The sequence below is a fragment of the Molothrus aeneus genome, chromosome 11 (genome assembly GCF_037042795.1).
Source record: "Molothrus aeneus isolate 106 chromosome 11, BPBGC_Maene_1.0, whole genome shotgun sequence".
NCBI lineage: Eukaryota > Metazoa > Chordata > Aves > Passeriformes > Icteridae > Molothrus > Molothrus aeneus.
The window spans coordinates 19,492,047-19,507,543 of record NC_089656.1 but is presented as its reverse complement, the minus strand read 5'-3'; the positions used below and the strand labels follow the sequence as shown (position 1 = coordinate 19,507,543).

The window sequence follows — 15,497 nt, the reverse complement described above, 5'->3', positions numbered from 1 at the left end:
ACCCAGTTTAACATCCTGACATCACAAGCTGTTTGTACATCTCCTGATGATCTGTTTGTGATCATGCAGCCACTCAAAGCAAATTGTTGGTCAGATTTCAACCTGCTCTTACTCAACTTAGTACTTTAAACATGTTATATTGTGAATGCAATGGAAACTTCTTATGCAATGTTGGTAAAACAGGGCAAACACTTCTTGCTTGACTCTGCTTGAGTATCTGGTCCTGTCTTCATTTCAGTAAAACATTCTCAGTGTTACATCAGGTTCCTTGTGAAAATTCAAAAGTAAAGGTAAAAAAATCTCCAAAAGAGAAATGCAGATTTTCAAAATTATTTTAAGAGAGTAATTAAGAAATATGATTGTACAGCAAGATTGAAGGGTGGTCTTCTGCTCCTGGCTGCCCAAGAGAACTGGCAAAAATTAAAGCTCTTGCTTTATCTCTGTGCTTTCACTGATGCTTTCAGCTTTCTACAGGCTTTCCTTTTTTTCCTTTAATTTTATTTTTTGCTATGTGTTCCTTACTGGCAGCTGGAACAGAAGGAGTGATGAAGGTTTTAACCAGTTTCATTGAGATGTCTCTGCCTCGGGCAGTGTCGGGTGAACACTGAGTTCAGTTGAGTTGACCCTTTCACCGTCCAAGGTGGGACTATTTTGGCCTCTTGCCTTTCTGACAGCCAAAAAAAGTAAATGTAAATATTAACTTTTCATAACTTTTTCAAGTGTGGCTTGGAGAAGGGACTGTGCTGTGCCAGGGCCATTCACCTCTGTGCATTTTTTTGGTGTGAGGGCATAAACACTATTTTGGTGCTAGGGGATGCACTTGGTGTGAGGAGAATTACTTTGGTGTGAGGGAATAAATACTATTTTGATGTGAGGGAATAAATACTATTTTGATGTGAGGTGATGTGCTTTTGATGTGAGGTGATGCTCATTGGGTGTAAGGGGATGTACTTGATGCAAAAGAATCACTTTTGATGTGAGGGAATAAATAAATACTCTATGTGAGGGAAAACACTTGATAAAGGAGAAACAGACTATTTTGGTGTGAGGGGATGTGCTTTTGATGTGAGGCAATGCTCATTTGGTGTGAGGGGATGTAGTCAATGAGAAAGAATCACTTTTGATGTGAAGGAGTAAATACTCTGTGAGGGAAAACACTTGATAAAGGAGAAATGCTTCGATGTGAGGAAGTAAATACTATTTTGGTGTGAGGGGACACTTTTGGGTGAGGGGATGTTCTCGGTGTGAAGGAATCCCTTTTGATGTGAGGGAATAAATATGTGAGAGGAAAACACTTGATAAAGGAGAAATGCTTCGGTGTGAGGGAGTAAATACTATTTTGGTGTGAGGACACTTTCGGGTGAGGCAGTACTCTTGAAGGGATGTTCTCGGTGCGAAGGAATCCCTTTCGATGTGAAGGGACGCGCTGTTGACAGGGTCACGGGGCCCACCCTGAGCACGGGACATTTCCATCCCCACCCTGCAGGGCCCCGCTCCCGCTGCTCCGGGGCTGTCCCAGCACGAGGAGCCGCCGAGGGCAGGCCCAGCCCGCCCCCGGGCCATGGCGGGGAGGCCGTGCCGGAAGGGGCCGCGCCGGGCTGGGCTGGGCTGGGCGGCGGCTCCGCGATCTCCGCCGCGATGCTGCCGCTGCTCCGCCGCGCTTGGGCGGCCGCCGTCACCTCCTCCTCGTCCTCCTCGTCCTGCTCCCCACGGCGGGGCAGCCGCCGGTGCAGCCTCGGCGCCTGCTGCTCCTACCGCCTGCGAGACGCCCGTGAGTGCCGCTGTCCCTCAGCCCCCCTGCCCGCCCTGCCGCTGTCCCGCCATCGCTGCCCAGCTCTGTGTAGGAAAGGGAGACACCGAGCTCTGCCTGGCTTTGTCCTCGGCTGAAGCATCAGGAAGTGGCGGTGTTTTAAATAAATGCAGGGAGTGTTTTGCGCCGCCTTTGCCTGAGTTGACCTTACGGAGCTCCGCAGTTTGCGCCTCACTGAGGGAAACCGGGGCGGGAGGGAAGTGTTTCGGTCATCCCTCGTGTGAGTGGTTTGAAGGTTTAATTTCTTTTTAATTGCTCGTTTAGAAGACCCTGAGCAGTGGTGTCTAGTGAAGTAGCCTGTAAAGTGATGCTCGAAGCATCATGATTTGGGGTTCGGCAGAGGCGCTGCGTGCGGGTCACCGGGTGAACAGCTCCACACAGGTGGCAGTTCTGGTTTTAAGCAGAACAAAATCCTGTGGAAACCATTCATGTACCTGTCCTGCTTGTGCCAGACCCAAGCGGTCCCCAAAATTTCTGGGTTTGGGTTTGACAGGAGCTATCTGCACGAAGCAGTTTGGTCAGGATTGGCGTGGTTGGGGTTAGCTCCTGCTGCAGGAGCTTTGAACCCCCCCTTTGTGGGGTAACCCCTCTGCTTGTGTTTTCTTCTAGAGAATGTTTTGCTTCCCACTGGGAATTATCCCATGTCTGGAGCGCTCCCAGCTCAGCTGATGGTGCTGGTGTGTAAACAAAGCAGCCTTAAAATAGGGAAACATTCTCTCTGGGAAATAAGGGGACAATTTCTTTGCAGAGCATTCTGCAAAGGCAGAAAGGTACTGACATGGTTCTAAGTCAAATTACTGCGCTTTCCTGTTTGGCTTTGAGTCATGCAGCTGGAATGTTTTATTTTTCTTTTGCTTTCCTGGGCACCAGCTGACTCGAATTAGCCTTTGGTGACACAGCACCTACCCTTGCCAGAAAGTTCTGTGTTCTGCATCAGCCTGACTCTGCCCCTCATCTTGCAGTGCATCCGCTGTGGCAGAGCCCGCTGACAATTCCCGGAGGCACCCGCCAGTCTCCCATCAACATCCAGTGGAGGGACAGCGTTTATGATCCCTTCCTGAAGCCTCTGAAAATCAGCTATGACCCCACCACCTGTCTTCACATCTGGAACAATGGCTACTCCTTCCTGGTGGAGTTTGATGATTCTACTGATAAATCAAGTGAGTAAAAACTCGGGTGGGGGAAAAAATCTGTTTAATGTCTCGTTAATGCTAAGAGAGGAGAAACACCTGTGTGATGTAAGACCTGATGTTGAAAATGAAAGTACAGTAAAAAAATGCTGGGTTTAAAGTGGTGGGAATCATGATGAAGAAATTCCAAACAGACTTCACATTTACAGTGTTTTTATTACCATGGGCATTGTGCACAAATCCCCTGCTGTATGTTGAAACTCCTTTCACAAGCCTCAGTGCCCTGTATGTTTTGTAATAAACTTTACCCACACGAGTCAATCTTCAGTCATTTCTATGTGTACTTACTCAATTTGAAACCTGATTCCCTCACTGCTCTTTATTGAAGTAATCTGCCATTTATCTTTTGTGGTGTTAATAAAGATATTTACTGCACTTGAAATAATCAGCAGCCAAATGAGTTGCAGTTGGAAAGCACACACACTTATCTCTGTGGGGTTTTAGGGAATGAAATAAAACTGGGCTCTGCCCTCGAGAGCAGGTGTGTGTGTGTGTGTATCTCTGTTGTTTTAGGGGAAGCAGGAGTGCATGGAAAATCCAACCATGCATTCCAGCAATTTCATGTGAATAAACCTCTGACCTGAGCAGCTCAACCTTTTTAAAGGCTCAACAGAGTAAAAAATTGACTTAAAATCAAGATATTGCTCCCAAATCCCAGATTTTCTGTCCATGTTCTTTCTAAAAGCTGCCTTTACCAAAGGATATTGCAGAATATAAAGGTATTTCATAGGGGTGGGTGAGCTGGTAGCAATTGGTCAGGGCTGTTGTGAAGCAGGATTGCTCAGCTTGTCCTGCAGGGAAAAACTGAAGGACCCTGAGCAAGTTTGAACCTGTTGGATTGGAGCCGTTTATGTTTTAAATGACTGCTGACCATGAGAGCTCCTCCAGCTTCCTGAGGGATTTAGCAATGCCCTCGGGGAGGGAGCCTCCAGCACACAAACAAACACTTGGTCTGCACAACACCAGCGTTTGTGGTTGATGTTTGGAAAGAGGCTGATAAAACAGTGCAGCAAAAGACGGTGGTGGTGGAATGCAGGGAGCTTGTGTGATGTTTGGGGCTCGTTTTGTTTTCCTTGTTTCTAGCTGTTCACTTGGAGTATCCATTTCCAAGAGGGAATATCCTTGCCCTTGCTCATTTAAGCACTGATGTCATGAAGAAGTGCTGGTTTTTTTTTCGGTGAGGTTGGGTTAGAGGACAGACTGTTACCTCATCACTTGTTACCTCATCAGTAATTTTAATTTACTAACTTTAGACTGGCTTTGCTTTTCATCAAACAACCTCTTGCTTTACAAGCCACACCCCACTATCTGTTGAGGATAAGATCCTGAAAAGTGTTTAGCAGAAAGGGGAATTGCCAGTAGGGGGCTCAGAAATATGCAATATTTAATTGCACAGGAGCAGTTTTTGTGGCATAAAGGCAAGGCTGGAATCATCAGGTGCTCACCTCTGAAAGATCTTACCTGCTTTGTCTGTGAGACTTTCCTTGGGGTAAATCTTTCCCTGGGAGCATTTGCTGCCTTTTCATCCTCCTCACCTTCCTTAAATGAATTAAAGTCCATGAAGGGTAGGATGGCATCAATCAATCAGTGCCAGGGCTCCAAAATGACAGAGAAGCAACAGACAGTGAGGTGTTGCTGTATAACCCCCAGTTTTCACGTGCCTGTCTCTCTTCTCCACCTTTCTTTCTTCACTCTTGCTGTTTCTGGTTCTTCTCACTGCCAGCTTCTGTCTAACAATCATAGAAATCCAGAGAAGAAAGCTTGGGAGCAAACAAAAGCACCACAGTCGAAAGAGAAGATGAGAAAGACACCCAGGATAGACAAAAATGCCTGAATCCTGAGATGGGGTTTGCAAGACTTGGGCTAAAGCTGAAGGTAGAGCAGGAGGAAGAAGAGGGTGAGGGGAAGGTATGTACAGCATGTGGTCTGTCTGTGTGTGGTGCCACCAGAAACGAGGCTGAACCAGAGCCAGGGCTGCAAGAAACACCTGATGTGATTCTTGTTGTTAGAGCCCCTCAAACTTCACTTGTGTTTTGAAATTGTCAAGGTTGTAATTGGAGAGGAAATGCTTCTGAAGGGACTGGAGTTTCTCTTTGTTTCCTGTCACTTTCTGGTGGCCACTGCAGGACCCTGAGTCCATACATGTGTCTGTGCCTAAAGTTATTTGTGAGGTAAATACTCAGGTGCATGTGGTTAATAACACAAATTTGTAGTCACTTGTGGGTTTGTATCATCACATACACAGGAGTGGATTGTGTTAGAGCACAGAAACTTCACTTATGAGGGGCTTGGCTGTGTGACCCACGTGTTTTCCCACCCCTTCTCCAGCACAGAATCCCAGCATGGTTTGGGTGAGGATCCTAAAGCTGATCCCATTCCACCCCCTGCCATGGGCAGGGACACCCTCCAACTACCCCAGGCTGCTCCAAACCTGTCCAGCCTGGCCTTGGACACTTCCAGGGATGGGGCATTGGCATCTCCCAGTGATGGTCAGCATTGCATTCATGCCCAGAGCTCAGCAGCAGGGGATGAAATGAATTCAATGTCACTTTGCACAGCTCCTTTTCATTTATTCCCTTTTCACACACACAGGCCTGTCTGGTTCAGATTTCAAACCTGCTGGCTGGCTCTCAGGAAAAAAAATAATACAAGAAAATCTCTTAATGCCTCTCATTGTTTTCTCCTTAGCATGGAAGTGATTAACTTATTTCCAAAAGCAGTGTTGGGATTGGGTGCTTTATACCAAAGTTTGCTGTAAAACTTCCCCATGTCCTACAGTTCAGTAAAAATCAGCAGCTGCTGATGGTTTAGTGCTGGATGAAGCCTTGGAAAGGCTCTTTTCCAACCTAAATGGGTTCCTGATTCCATAAGTGTTATTAGCCCTTGGAAGTAATTAGGGTTTCTCATCTCATCAGATGTTCTGATTTCATAATTAGCAAGATGACTTTGCAGGATGGTTTTGGTCCAGGTAGGAGGGAATGAGTGGAAGCAGAAAGCTGGGCATGGACTTCATTCATGTGTTTGCAGAAGGATGGGAGGCCTTCTGAAATCAGGAGAGAAGGCTGAAGTTTTGCCTTTACTCCTTGATGAAAAGGGCATCAAATCTTTCAGAAGCTTGCCCAGTGGCAGACTGGATGTTTAAATCCTTCCTGAACAGCTTGTGGGCACAACAAAACACATTTCTGGCTGACCTTTGCTTGTGCAGTCTGGAAGCTGTGCTGAAGCAGAATAAGATGTTGGGATTTTTGTAGCTTGCAGGAGACTTGAACCTTTGACTCAATATACTGATTTGTCTGGCATTATTTGCCTTTTGAAGTCTTGTCATGAGAAATGTCAACATTTTTCACAGATCCTGCTAGGGATGTCATTGAATACATTGAACAGATGTGTCACAGGCAGTCCTGACACTCCTGCTCTGACAGAGGGGTGAGAATGGGACACTCACCATTGTGACTGTGCCAGCCTTGGTGTTTTCCCCTGGGAAAACATTCCCTCGAGGGGAGATGGATGAGGAGACTTCACTCATCTCCAGTTTGGTGCAGGGAGAACCAGAATGTGTTTGCTTGAGTAACTTGGTCATGGCAAAGTGTAGATAGGCACTGTTTGAGTTGCTCCACTTTGCACTTTTTCATGGGCAATTTTTTCCAAGGACTGACTGGTCTGGGCAATTCTAAATCATATTTATTAACGTGTGTGTCTTGTTTTGTTTTCTAGTCATCGTTGGAGGCCCCTTGGAAAACCAGTACAGGCTAAAGCAGTTCCACTTCCACTGGGGAGCTGTCAATGACTGGGGCTCAGAGCACACAGTTGACTGTAAATTTTACCCAGCTGAGGTATGAGATGAAATCCTGAACAATGCAAATGCTTAGCTCAGGTGTGTCTGTGAAAACTCCCAACTGAGGAATTGCAGTTTATTTTGAAGTGCTACAGCTCATCTGCTGTTTTATTCTATAAAAATTCTCTGTGTTTTCTGGAGAACAGCCTGAAAACTGGACATTGGCCCCATTACTGAAAGTTAAAAATCACTTTGTTTATTGTTACTAAATTTTTCAGAGAAACAAACACATACTCTTAAAAAACATCACCTTATTTTCTGTTTGCAACTGATGAACAGTTACTAAAATAGCAAAACTTTGATACTTAAGTAACTGCTAAGAAAGAAAACATCAATAAAAAGGATGAAGTCAGTGAAAATGTGAAACTGTGACAGCTTTGACCACAGTTCTTTGCCAAAGGAGAAGAATTTGTCAAGTGATGATGGGTTATTTTAAGGAGAGTTTCTCTCCTGTTGGTGTGTTCGTGGTGCTGCTGCCAGCTTGGCAAGATCCTCATTAACAGGGAGACTGTGACTAAGTTTTGGGCTGGGGTATTCATTTATCACACAAAACCCCTCAATGTATTGGCTGCCAGCAGTGCAGAGGAGGGTTGTTGTGTGCAGGAGGATGTTCCTCAGCAGGACAGGGTGCTCTGCTCCTCCTGGGAAGAGAGGAAAGAGATGGAAGAGCCAGCTTTGTCAGTGCCTTTGACCAGCATTCCTGGAGGCAGACTGCCACAGGCTAAACCTCTTTTAAATGTGGTGAGTCCTAACTATTGGTTAAAACAAGACAAAAAAGGAAGGGAAGGACCATTATTTACCAAGAGCACTTAGTTCCTCATTTCTGTGGTTTCTGAGGAGCTCCCTGCAGTGCCTCACCCTGCCAGGATCAGCAGCCAGGTGTGGTGTCTGTGCTCTGGGCAGGGCATGACTTCTCTGTCACTCCTCTTTCAGCTGCATTTGGTGCACTGGAATGCTGTGGAGTACCCGAGTTTTGAGGAGGCTGTGATGGAAGGGAATGGTCTGGCTGTTATTGGAGTGTTCTTAAAGGTAATTTTGTTCTGTGGGGCCTTTCTGTTTGCATTCTGTTCAAGCCAATTTAGGGCAATTTAGGGAAGGCTGAGAGGGGATCCCATCAATCCCATCAATGTTCCCAAGGGGTGTCAGAGGATGGTGCCAGGCTCTGTTCAATGGTGCCAGTGACAGGATGAGGAGCAATGGCCAGAAACTAAAAAAGTTTCACCTCAGTGTGAAGAACTTTCTGTTGAGGGTGGAACAGCTGCCCTGGGAGGACATGGAATCTCCTTGTGTGCAGACATTCCAGACCCAGCTGAATGTGCTCCTCCAGCCTTGGGCTGGATGATCTCCAGAGCTCCCTTCCAACCCTAAATATCCTGTGCTTATGAAAAAATACTTAGGCTGATAGGTAGAACTGATTGATTATTGATCAATCTTGTTAATTCTCCACCCCCTCCCTGTCCCTGCAGCTGGGAGCACGGCACGAGGGGCTGCAGACCCTGGTGGATGCCCTGCCAGCTGTCAGACACAAGGTCAGTGCTCTGAGGTGTCCCAGCCATTGCCACCCAGCAGAAAGAACACTTGGAGAACCACAGGACACCCAGTAAAGCTTTCTTCCTTAAATGTTACTGGGGGGGCTCCTTGACACCTTGGAAGTGGGAAGGGAAGGTGATTTTTCAGGAGGAATTGGACACTTTAAGCTTTCCAGACCTCTTGGAGAAATGCTGCTCTTCGAGATTGTTTCCCCTTACAAGGACATGCTTGAAGTGGGGGTTTGTTTACTGTGGGATTAAGGCTTTTTGATTTCTGTCTGATCTTTGAGGAGGTTATTTGCTTTTTTATAAACAGTGGATTTTTGCTGGGGGAACGGGATCGTTCCTGGCAGGCTCCTGCCAGGAGAGGGAGCGCTGAGTCTCTGACAGAAGCAGCATTTCCCACTTCCCCTGCCTGCTCCCTTCTGAAAGTACACTCAGAAAACCACATCGACCACTTCAACTTCTAATCTCATCCAGCTGAAGTCGCTGTGCCACTGCTTCTCACGTGAAGGAGATTGTAAAACCCAAATAAAACAAGTTTTTATATCAGAGCAGTGACAGCTCTGCCAGATAAACACCAAACGTGTCAGTTCAGTGCCAGAAGACCTCCCCAAATCTGAATGTACATCTATTGTGATAATATCATTTACAGCATGTGAATTTAAAAGAAACTAAGCCAAGATCCCCCAGTATATCCTGAAACTCCCCCGGGTGCAATGTTTGGGTGGGAAATCCTGGGTTTTGAAGCTCCTGATATATCCCACGAGTGGGAATGAACATTCTGGAAATGGGAATATTTGATTTAAATTAAACTTCAGTGCTGTTCCTGCTGCCTAAAATCACATGGTGAAAAGTAAACCACTTTTTGTTTGCAGTCTTTTAAGGATCTGGCACAGCTACCTGAACTTATTCCACCATTTGTTCCCTCTTTTTCCTGGCTGCACCCAGCTCCCACAAAGCCTTAGGCCCCTGATCCTTCTCACTCCTTGTTTCTCCTGCACTGAATTCCTAATGGCTTGTGGGGACAGCAGAAATATTTAACTTCTGTCTGCTCAGCAGCTGCCCCTTACACCTCAAATCCAATTTTACCCAAATGTGAAGGATTTAAAATAATAACATCATTAATATTCCCAACACCCCATTTCCCATGCACACACAACACACTTTTAAACCTCACTCTCAAGATATTTTTCAACTGTCTGTCCATTTTTTTCTCAAAACACCTTAAAAACATCCTTAAAAATGTTTTTTCCCTGCCATTTAGGACACTGTGATCGAGTTTGATGTCTTTGATCCCTCGTGCCTGCTCCCTTCCTGCCCGGATTACTGGACCTATGCGGGCTCCTTGACCACTCCCCCCCTCACCGAGTCAGTCACGTGGATCATTAAGAAGAAGCCGATCGAGGTGGATGAGGATCAGGTAAATCTCAATTTTCCTCTCAGACCACGCCTCTTGCTGCCACAGAGATGCTCAGAACCAGTTGTTTGCCAGTAATTCTCTGTGCAAAGACAAAAATTCTCTGTGTTTTCAGAGATCTGTGACTGTTTCAACCCAGGATTTGGGGAGGAATCCTGGCATTAACAGCCACTAATACTGAAAGACCTCTCCAAGATGTTTTTCCAGCTTGATTCAACCTTTCCATCTATTCTCAAGAGTTTTATCTTGATCTGTTATACAGTTCTGGAAAGCTGACCCTTGAAAATTTGGGGGGTTTTAGGAACTTACTGGAATTCTTATAATTTTGCTCTCCTTAGCATGATGCTGCCTTTTAGTGGAGGGAAGGGAAGAAGGGAGGATTTTGTGAGCTGGAAATTGTTAACAGAGAACTGCAGGCAGAGTGTGGCATTCCTTTAAATTGAAATTGTTCTCAGTTTTTTCTTTTTTTGGCTCTTTACTCTCATAGCAGTGATTTACCATTGGAATGTCCTTGTGAGCATTAGAACCTGATCTGCTGCTTTATTTTAACCCCAGTTACAAACCAGTGAGAGGAGAATAACTTGGGCATTGTTGGGGTTCCCTCTTTTCTGGGTGCCAGGGAGGCTGCAAATGGAGATTGGATGAAGTATTTTAGTGGCAATAGCTCTCTCAGGTGTGCCACACTTGGGCTTTGATTTCCCTAAGGGTAGCAGGTGACTGATAACCCTTCCATGCTGGCGTGGATACCAGCAGCTGTGGCTGCTAAAACCCCTCAGAACACAAACCTGGTGCCACATTTGGGATTTGATTTCCCTAAGGGTAGCAGGTGACTGATAACCCTTCCATGCTGGTGTGGATACCAGCAGCTGTGGCTGCTAAAACCCCTCCGAACACAAACCTAGCGCTACCTTTGGTGCCACATTTGGGATTTGATTTCCCTAAGGGTAGCAGATGACTGATAAACCTTCCATGCTGCTGTAGATAAGGTGACAATGTTTATCAGCAGATGTGGCTGCTAAAACCCCTCAGAACACAAACCTGGTGCCACATTTGGGATTTGATTTCCCTAAGGGTAGCAGGTGACTGATAATTCCATGCTGCTGTAGATAAGGTGACAATGTTTATCAGCAGATGTGGCTGCTAAAACCCCTCCGAACACAAACCTAGCGCTACCTTTGATTTCACTCCCCTCTCTGAGAATGAACTCTTGTCCTTTGCCACGAATTCCCCCTGTGGGGGGGTTCCTGGGAGGTGACAGGAGTGGCCCTTTGTGCTTCCCAGCTGGAGGCCTTCAGGACGCTGCTGTTCACGTCGCACGGGGAGGAGGAGAGGAGGATGGTGGACAACTTCCGCCCGCTGCAGCCGCTGATGGACCGCACCGTGCGCTCGTCCTTCCGCCCCCAGCTCGGCCCCTAGCTGCCCCAGCACTGCCCTTGCTGTCCATGCCCTTCCTTGGCTGGCCCCAGGAAAGCTCTGGGGTTTTTAGTTTTGATTTTTTTTTTTTAAGAAGTGAGTGATATTTTAACCCTTAACTTGTTCCGAGGCAGCGGTCAAGAAGGAATTATTAAGACAGATAAAGATAAGGACAGGAGAGCTCCTCCCCTGCTCCTTCTCTGGATTGTTCTGTGTTTCTCCAAATGCTCTTTCAGTGCCTTGCATGAATTAGTAATCCTGGGTGAAAATTCTTAAGAAAGAAGAAGTGGGAAGCAAAGAAAAGTATCAGGCCTGATCAGGTCCTTTTAGGGAATTGTTTGATGTTTGGGAAGAGAGCTGGAAGGGAACTAGCTTGTCTCAGAGACATTTTACCTTCTTCCTTTTTCCTTGGATGAGAGGAGAAGGGCAAAGATGACTTCCAGGATCTCTTTCCATTCTGTTGGCTGCACATTCCGTGTTTGATGTGGGTGCCACAGAATGCCCACTGCAAGGACACCAGGAGCCAGAGGACTTTTTCTAAAACCTTTTAACAAGTGTAGAAGCTTTGGCAGCTTTTGTTTTCCCCTGTTAATAATCTATCAGGAGAAGGGAGGAGAGGAGAATTCACCAGTGTCTCAAGACTGGCAAGAACAGCAAATTAGGTGAAAATGTTCAATTGATCCCAGGAAACTGATCACATCAACAGAAGGCAAGATTAGATAAGGCTGAACCTCCCTTGGGATTAGGGGGGCAAAAACCCAAACCAATTCCTAAAACCAGTGCTAGGAGAGGGTGGACAAAACTGAGAAAGGGCTTTTATTTCAGTAACTCAGGGAGCACCAGTGCTCTCTTCAGTTTTGCCTTAAGATGTATTTTCCTATAAAAACACTTAGCCAGCTTCAGGACCATTGGGGACCAGTTTGTTTTTATGGCACCTTATGGGAACAAGGTCCAGTGGGGGTTGGAATTGATTTGTGGACCAAGCAGAGCTGCTGTGAGAGCTGCCAGCTCCCAGCCCTTGCCAGGAGCTGTGATCCAACAGCCCCAGGGATCACTGACCTCTCACATCCTACTGAGCCTAATCTTCTCTCAGGCCTGTATGCTCTCCTGTATTTAGCAGATCAAATTCCTGCACCAGATTTCTGATGAGGAGCAGCTCTGTCTGTGTCATCTCCATGGGTTGTTTTTCAGGAATCTTTTCAGGAATCTTTCCTCCCTCTGTTTGATTCCTGGTGGGATTCAGTGAAGCCACAACCTGGCTTGGCAATGCTAAATCCAGACCTTTCAAATTGGTACTTTGGTTTTTTTAAAGTCCAAGTATTCAGTTTCAAAGCACCTTAACACTTTTCAGTGTGAGCCTGATGTTTTTAAGGGTTTGAGATCACGTTTTGAAGCAGTTGAGTGCCCAGATCCTGCCTTTCCTTCCTCAACAGCTCTACCTCAGGCTGCTGTTCTGGTGCTACAGTTGTGCCTTTGTCCCTGCAATGTGGCCACTTCAACTGAGTGACTCTGGGTGCTGGAAGGAAGGGAATCTCCCTCTCTCCCAGTGCAGGGTATTTTTCCTGTTGGGAATTCAGTGGAGCTCTTTGGTTTCACCAGTTCCCCCAAGCCCTCCCTGTCTGGGGAACATTTCCATCTTGGTTGTGCCATCTCCCTTTGGATGGGGCTGGGATTATCCTGGGATAGTGGAAGGTGTCCCTGCCATGGCAGGGCTGGCACTGGATGAGCTTTCAGGTCCTTTCCCACCCAAACCATTCCATGATTTTCTGATTCCATGATCTCAGTTGAACTCTGCAGGCTTTGCCATCATCACTCAGATTTTCAGCTACAAAACCACATCAGTGATGATTTTGCTGGAGAATGATACATTCCAAAACAAAGCTGGAAGGAACATCTACAGTCCAGGGAACAGGAAAAAAATAATTATTTTACTTTTTGCCTGAATATATAATAATTATGATCCAGTCATTAAGTCTGAGATATTTATTCAGTGCTGTTCTTGCAGACACTTTCTGAGGAGGAACCTGGAGAAAGATGGCAGCAGCTCAGATATTTTCTACTCATTAATAGAAAAAATTGTAATACAAAGACATCTTAATGTTGCCTTCTATTTAAAACAGAGCTGCCTCAGCAGCACTGGGCTGTGGGTGCATCAATCTCCTTCTCATTTATGAATGGATCTTTTAAAAAGCTTTTCTAAATGCTCAGTTTTAAATTGCTCTTGTCATTTCCACTGAGGTTTTGGATTTCTCTGATCCACTGAGAAGAGTCACCAGTTGATCCAGCTTTCCCAACAAACCCAAAACCCAGCTTATTTTAGGGAACTGCCAGGGTCTAAGTGTTCAACTCCAGCTGCTCTGGAGCAGCCTCACAGCCACTGAGCTCTCCATGCTTTGCTCCTTTCAATCAGATTTTCCTCCTGGATGTGTAAATCCCTTTTGAACCCCCCTGCATTCATCAGAGGGGATGTGGGATATTCCCTTCCCTGTGATCCAGTTCAAGTTCTCAGAGAGATTTATTTCAAGTTCTCACAGAGATTTGCTTTGTTCAAGTATTGCCATGGAAGCTTTGTTAGAGAATAGTGAATTACCCAGTGATGCAGTTAAGCTGTGTCCATATCTCCATCAAATCACACTTATTTTTACTGACATAAAATAAAGAAATTCCAATTATAGCACTGATCACTTCAAATATCTGAAAACAGGGTTAATGTAGATTAAAAAAAAAACTGTACTGTGCTACAAAAAGAAATTTTACAGGGTTTTACATTTATTTTGCTGTTTCTTGAGTCCTGCATTTATGTGTAGTGTTTCAGCATCTCCTTAAGGCAGGCAGGAGCTCAGCTGCAGGGCAGATTGTTGGAATTAATCTGGAAATGAACACACTGAGGTTTGTTTGTTTGTTTGTTTGTTTGTTTCCAGTTCTAACTTTCCTGTTACAATGACTTTATTGACCTTGTGAATGTAAACTTTAGGAAAATAATTGTGTTTAAATCAAGAGATGGGATAGAATTCCTGTGCCTTATTCTCTCATCCAGTTCTGTGTGGAAAAATTATTTGATTGTTGGGTTAGAGCTGATTTTGCACAATTAAGTTAAAAAGGAATTTTTGGGCTCTTTTGGGTGGCACAATACAAAAGGGTCAAAGCACACATTTGTATTTTCCTTGCATAAGAGTCACTTTATTAGTGAATACTGCCCTGGGAGGCATTCCTGGGGCAGCAAGTCCCAGCAGTTAAAGACTGGCACAGGAATAATTGTGGGACAGCTCCCTGCAAAGGGAGGAGGAGGAGGAGGTGTGGAGGTCTGTGCTGGTCTGATTCCAGCTGCCTTTCGGGATTCCTCTGAACTGCTGCTCTCACCTTGGCCTGGCTGACTTCACACTGGGGACACCTTCCTCTGGTGTTGGGGTGTTTGGTCCCTGTTCCTGCATTCCAGAACTTTCACTCTCCAGGCATTCCTGCCCACTTTTGTGCTGCCTTTTCTGGCAGGGATGACAGGAGGGTATCCCCTGCCTTTGGAAGCTCCAGAATTGGAGTTTGCTTTGATCTCCAGAGGGTTTTAGAGGACTGGAATTCTGCTTTGGATGAAGGGTCCCCTCATGCCTTAATTTGGGATGTTTTAACTTGTATTTCCTGGTACATCTTGGCTTTTTTTTTTTTGTTTGTTTTGTGCATCTCATTTCTGTGGCCTTTATGATGTTGTGTATTTAATGTGTGTTACCTGCCTGACCATAACTGAAATCACTGTCTGCAGACAGCACCTGGAACAGGGAATGCTTTTTGTTTTCCTGGGGTCCAGGCCCTTCCCCAGAGTTTTTCCCTGATGTACAGAACCCTTCAGCTGCTGCATTTTACACTGTTACATTAGAGTGCAACTACAATAAAGGAACAGAGAAACCCATGCCTGTATCTCGTTGTGTAATTAAGCTTTTCAAGTTAAAAAAAAAAAAAAAAAAGAAAAATCAAATTTCCTGTCAAAAAAAGATGAGAATTGCTCTTTGGGAATGCCCCAGTTCATTAGGAGCAGAGTCTGATCAGCTGGCAGATGTTCTGTGATACTTCCAAGCCCTGAAAGGCTCTGCTGAGCTGTGTTAGAGTGAAAGCACAAAGAGCTCTCTGTGCTGCTGGAGGGTGTCCCATGATTGATCACAGCCAGGCAGATGCCTCAGGCCATCTCCAGCAGCATTCCAGGACCTTTCCTGAGCTCCTTCACTGGACACTGCCCATTCAGCTGGTCCTGTCAGCTGAGCTCCTTCCTCTGTCATAACACTGAGCCTCGAGCTGGGTGCTGTGACTCAGC

At 45.7% G+C, this 15,497-nt stretch overlaps 1 protein-coding gene across 1 annotated transcript; it reads left to right on the top strand.

Moving 5' to 3' along the window:
- Positions 1 to 1,623: 1,623 nt before the first annotated feature.
- CA5A (carbonic anhydrase 5A) lies at positions 1,624 to 15,098 on the top strand. The gene is made up of 7 exons (XM_066557590.1): positions 1,624 to 1,771; positions 2,773 to 2,970; positions 6,715 to 6,833; positions 7,769 to 7,864; positions 8,302 to 8,364; positions 9,632 to 9,787; positions 11,066 to 15,098. The coding sequence occupies exons 1-7, from the start codon at positions 1,639 to 1,641 to the stop codon at positions 11,198 to 11,200; spliced, it is 900 nt and encodes a 299-aa protein (XP_066413687.1). The 5' UTR covers positions 1,624 to 1,638; the 3' UTR covers positions 11,201 to 15,098.
- The last annotated feature ends 399 nt before the right edge of the window (positions 15,099 to 15,497 follow it).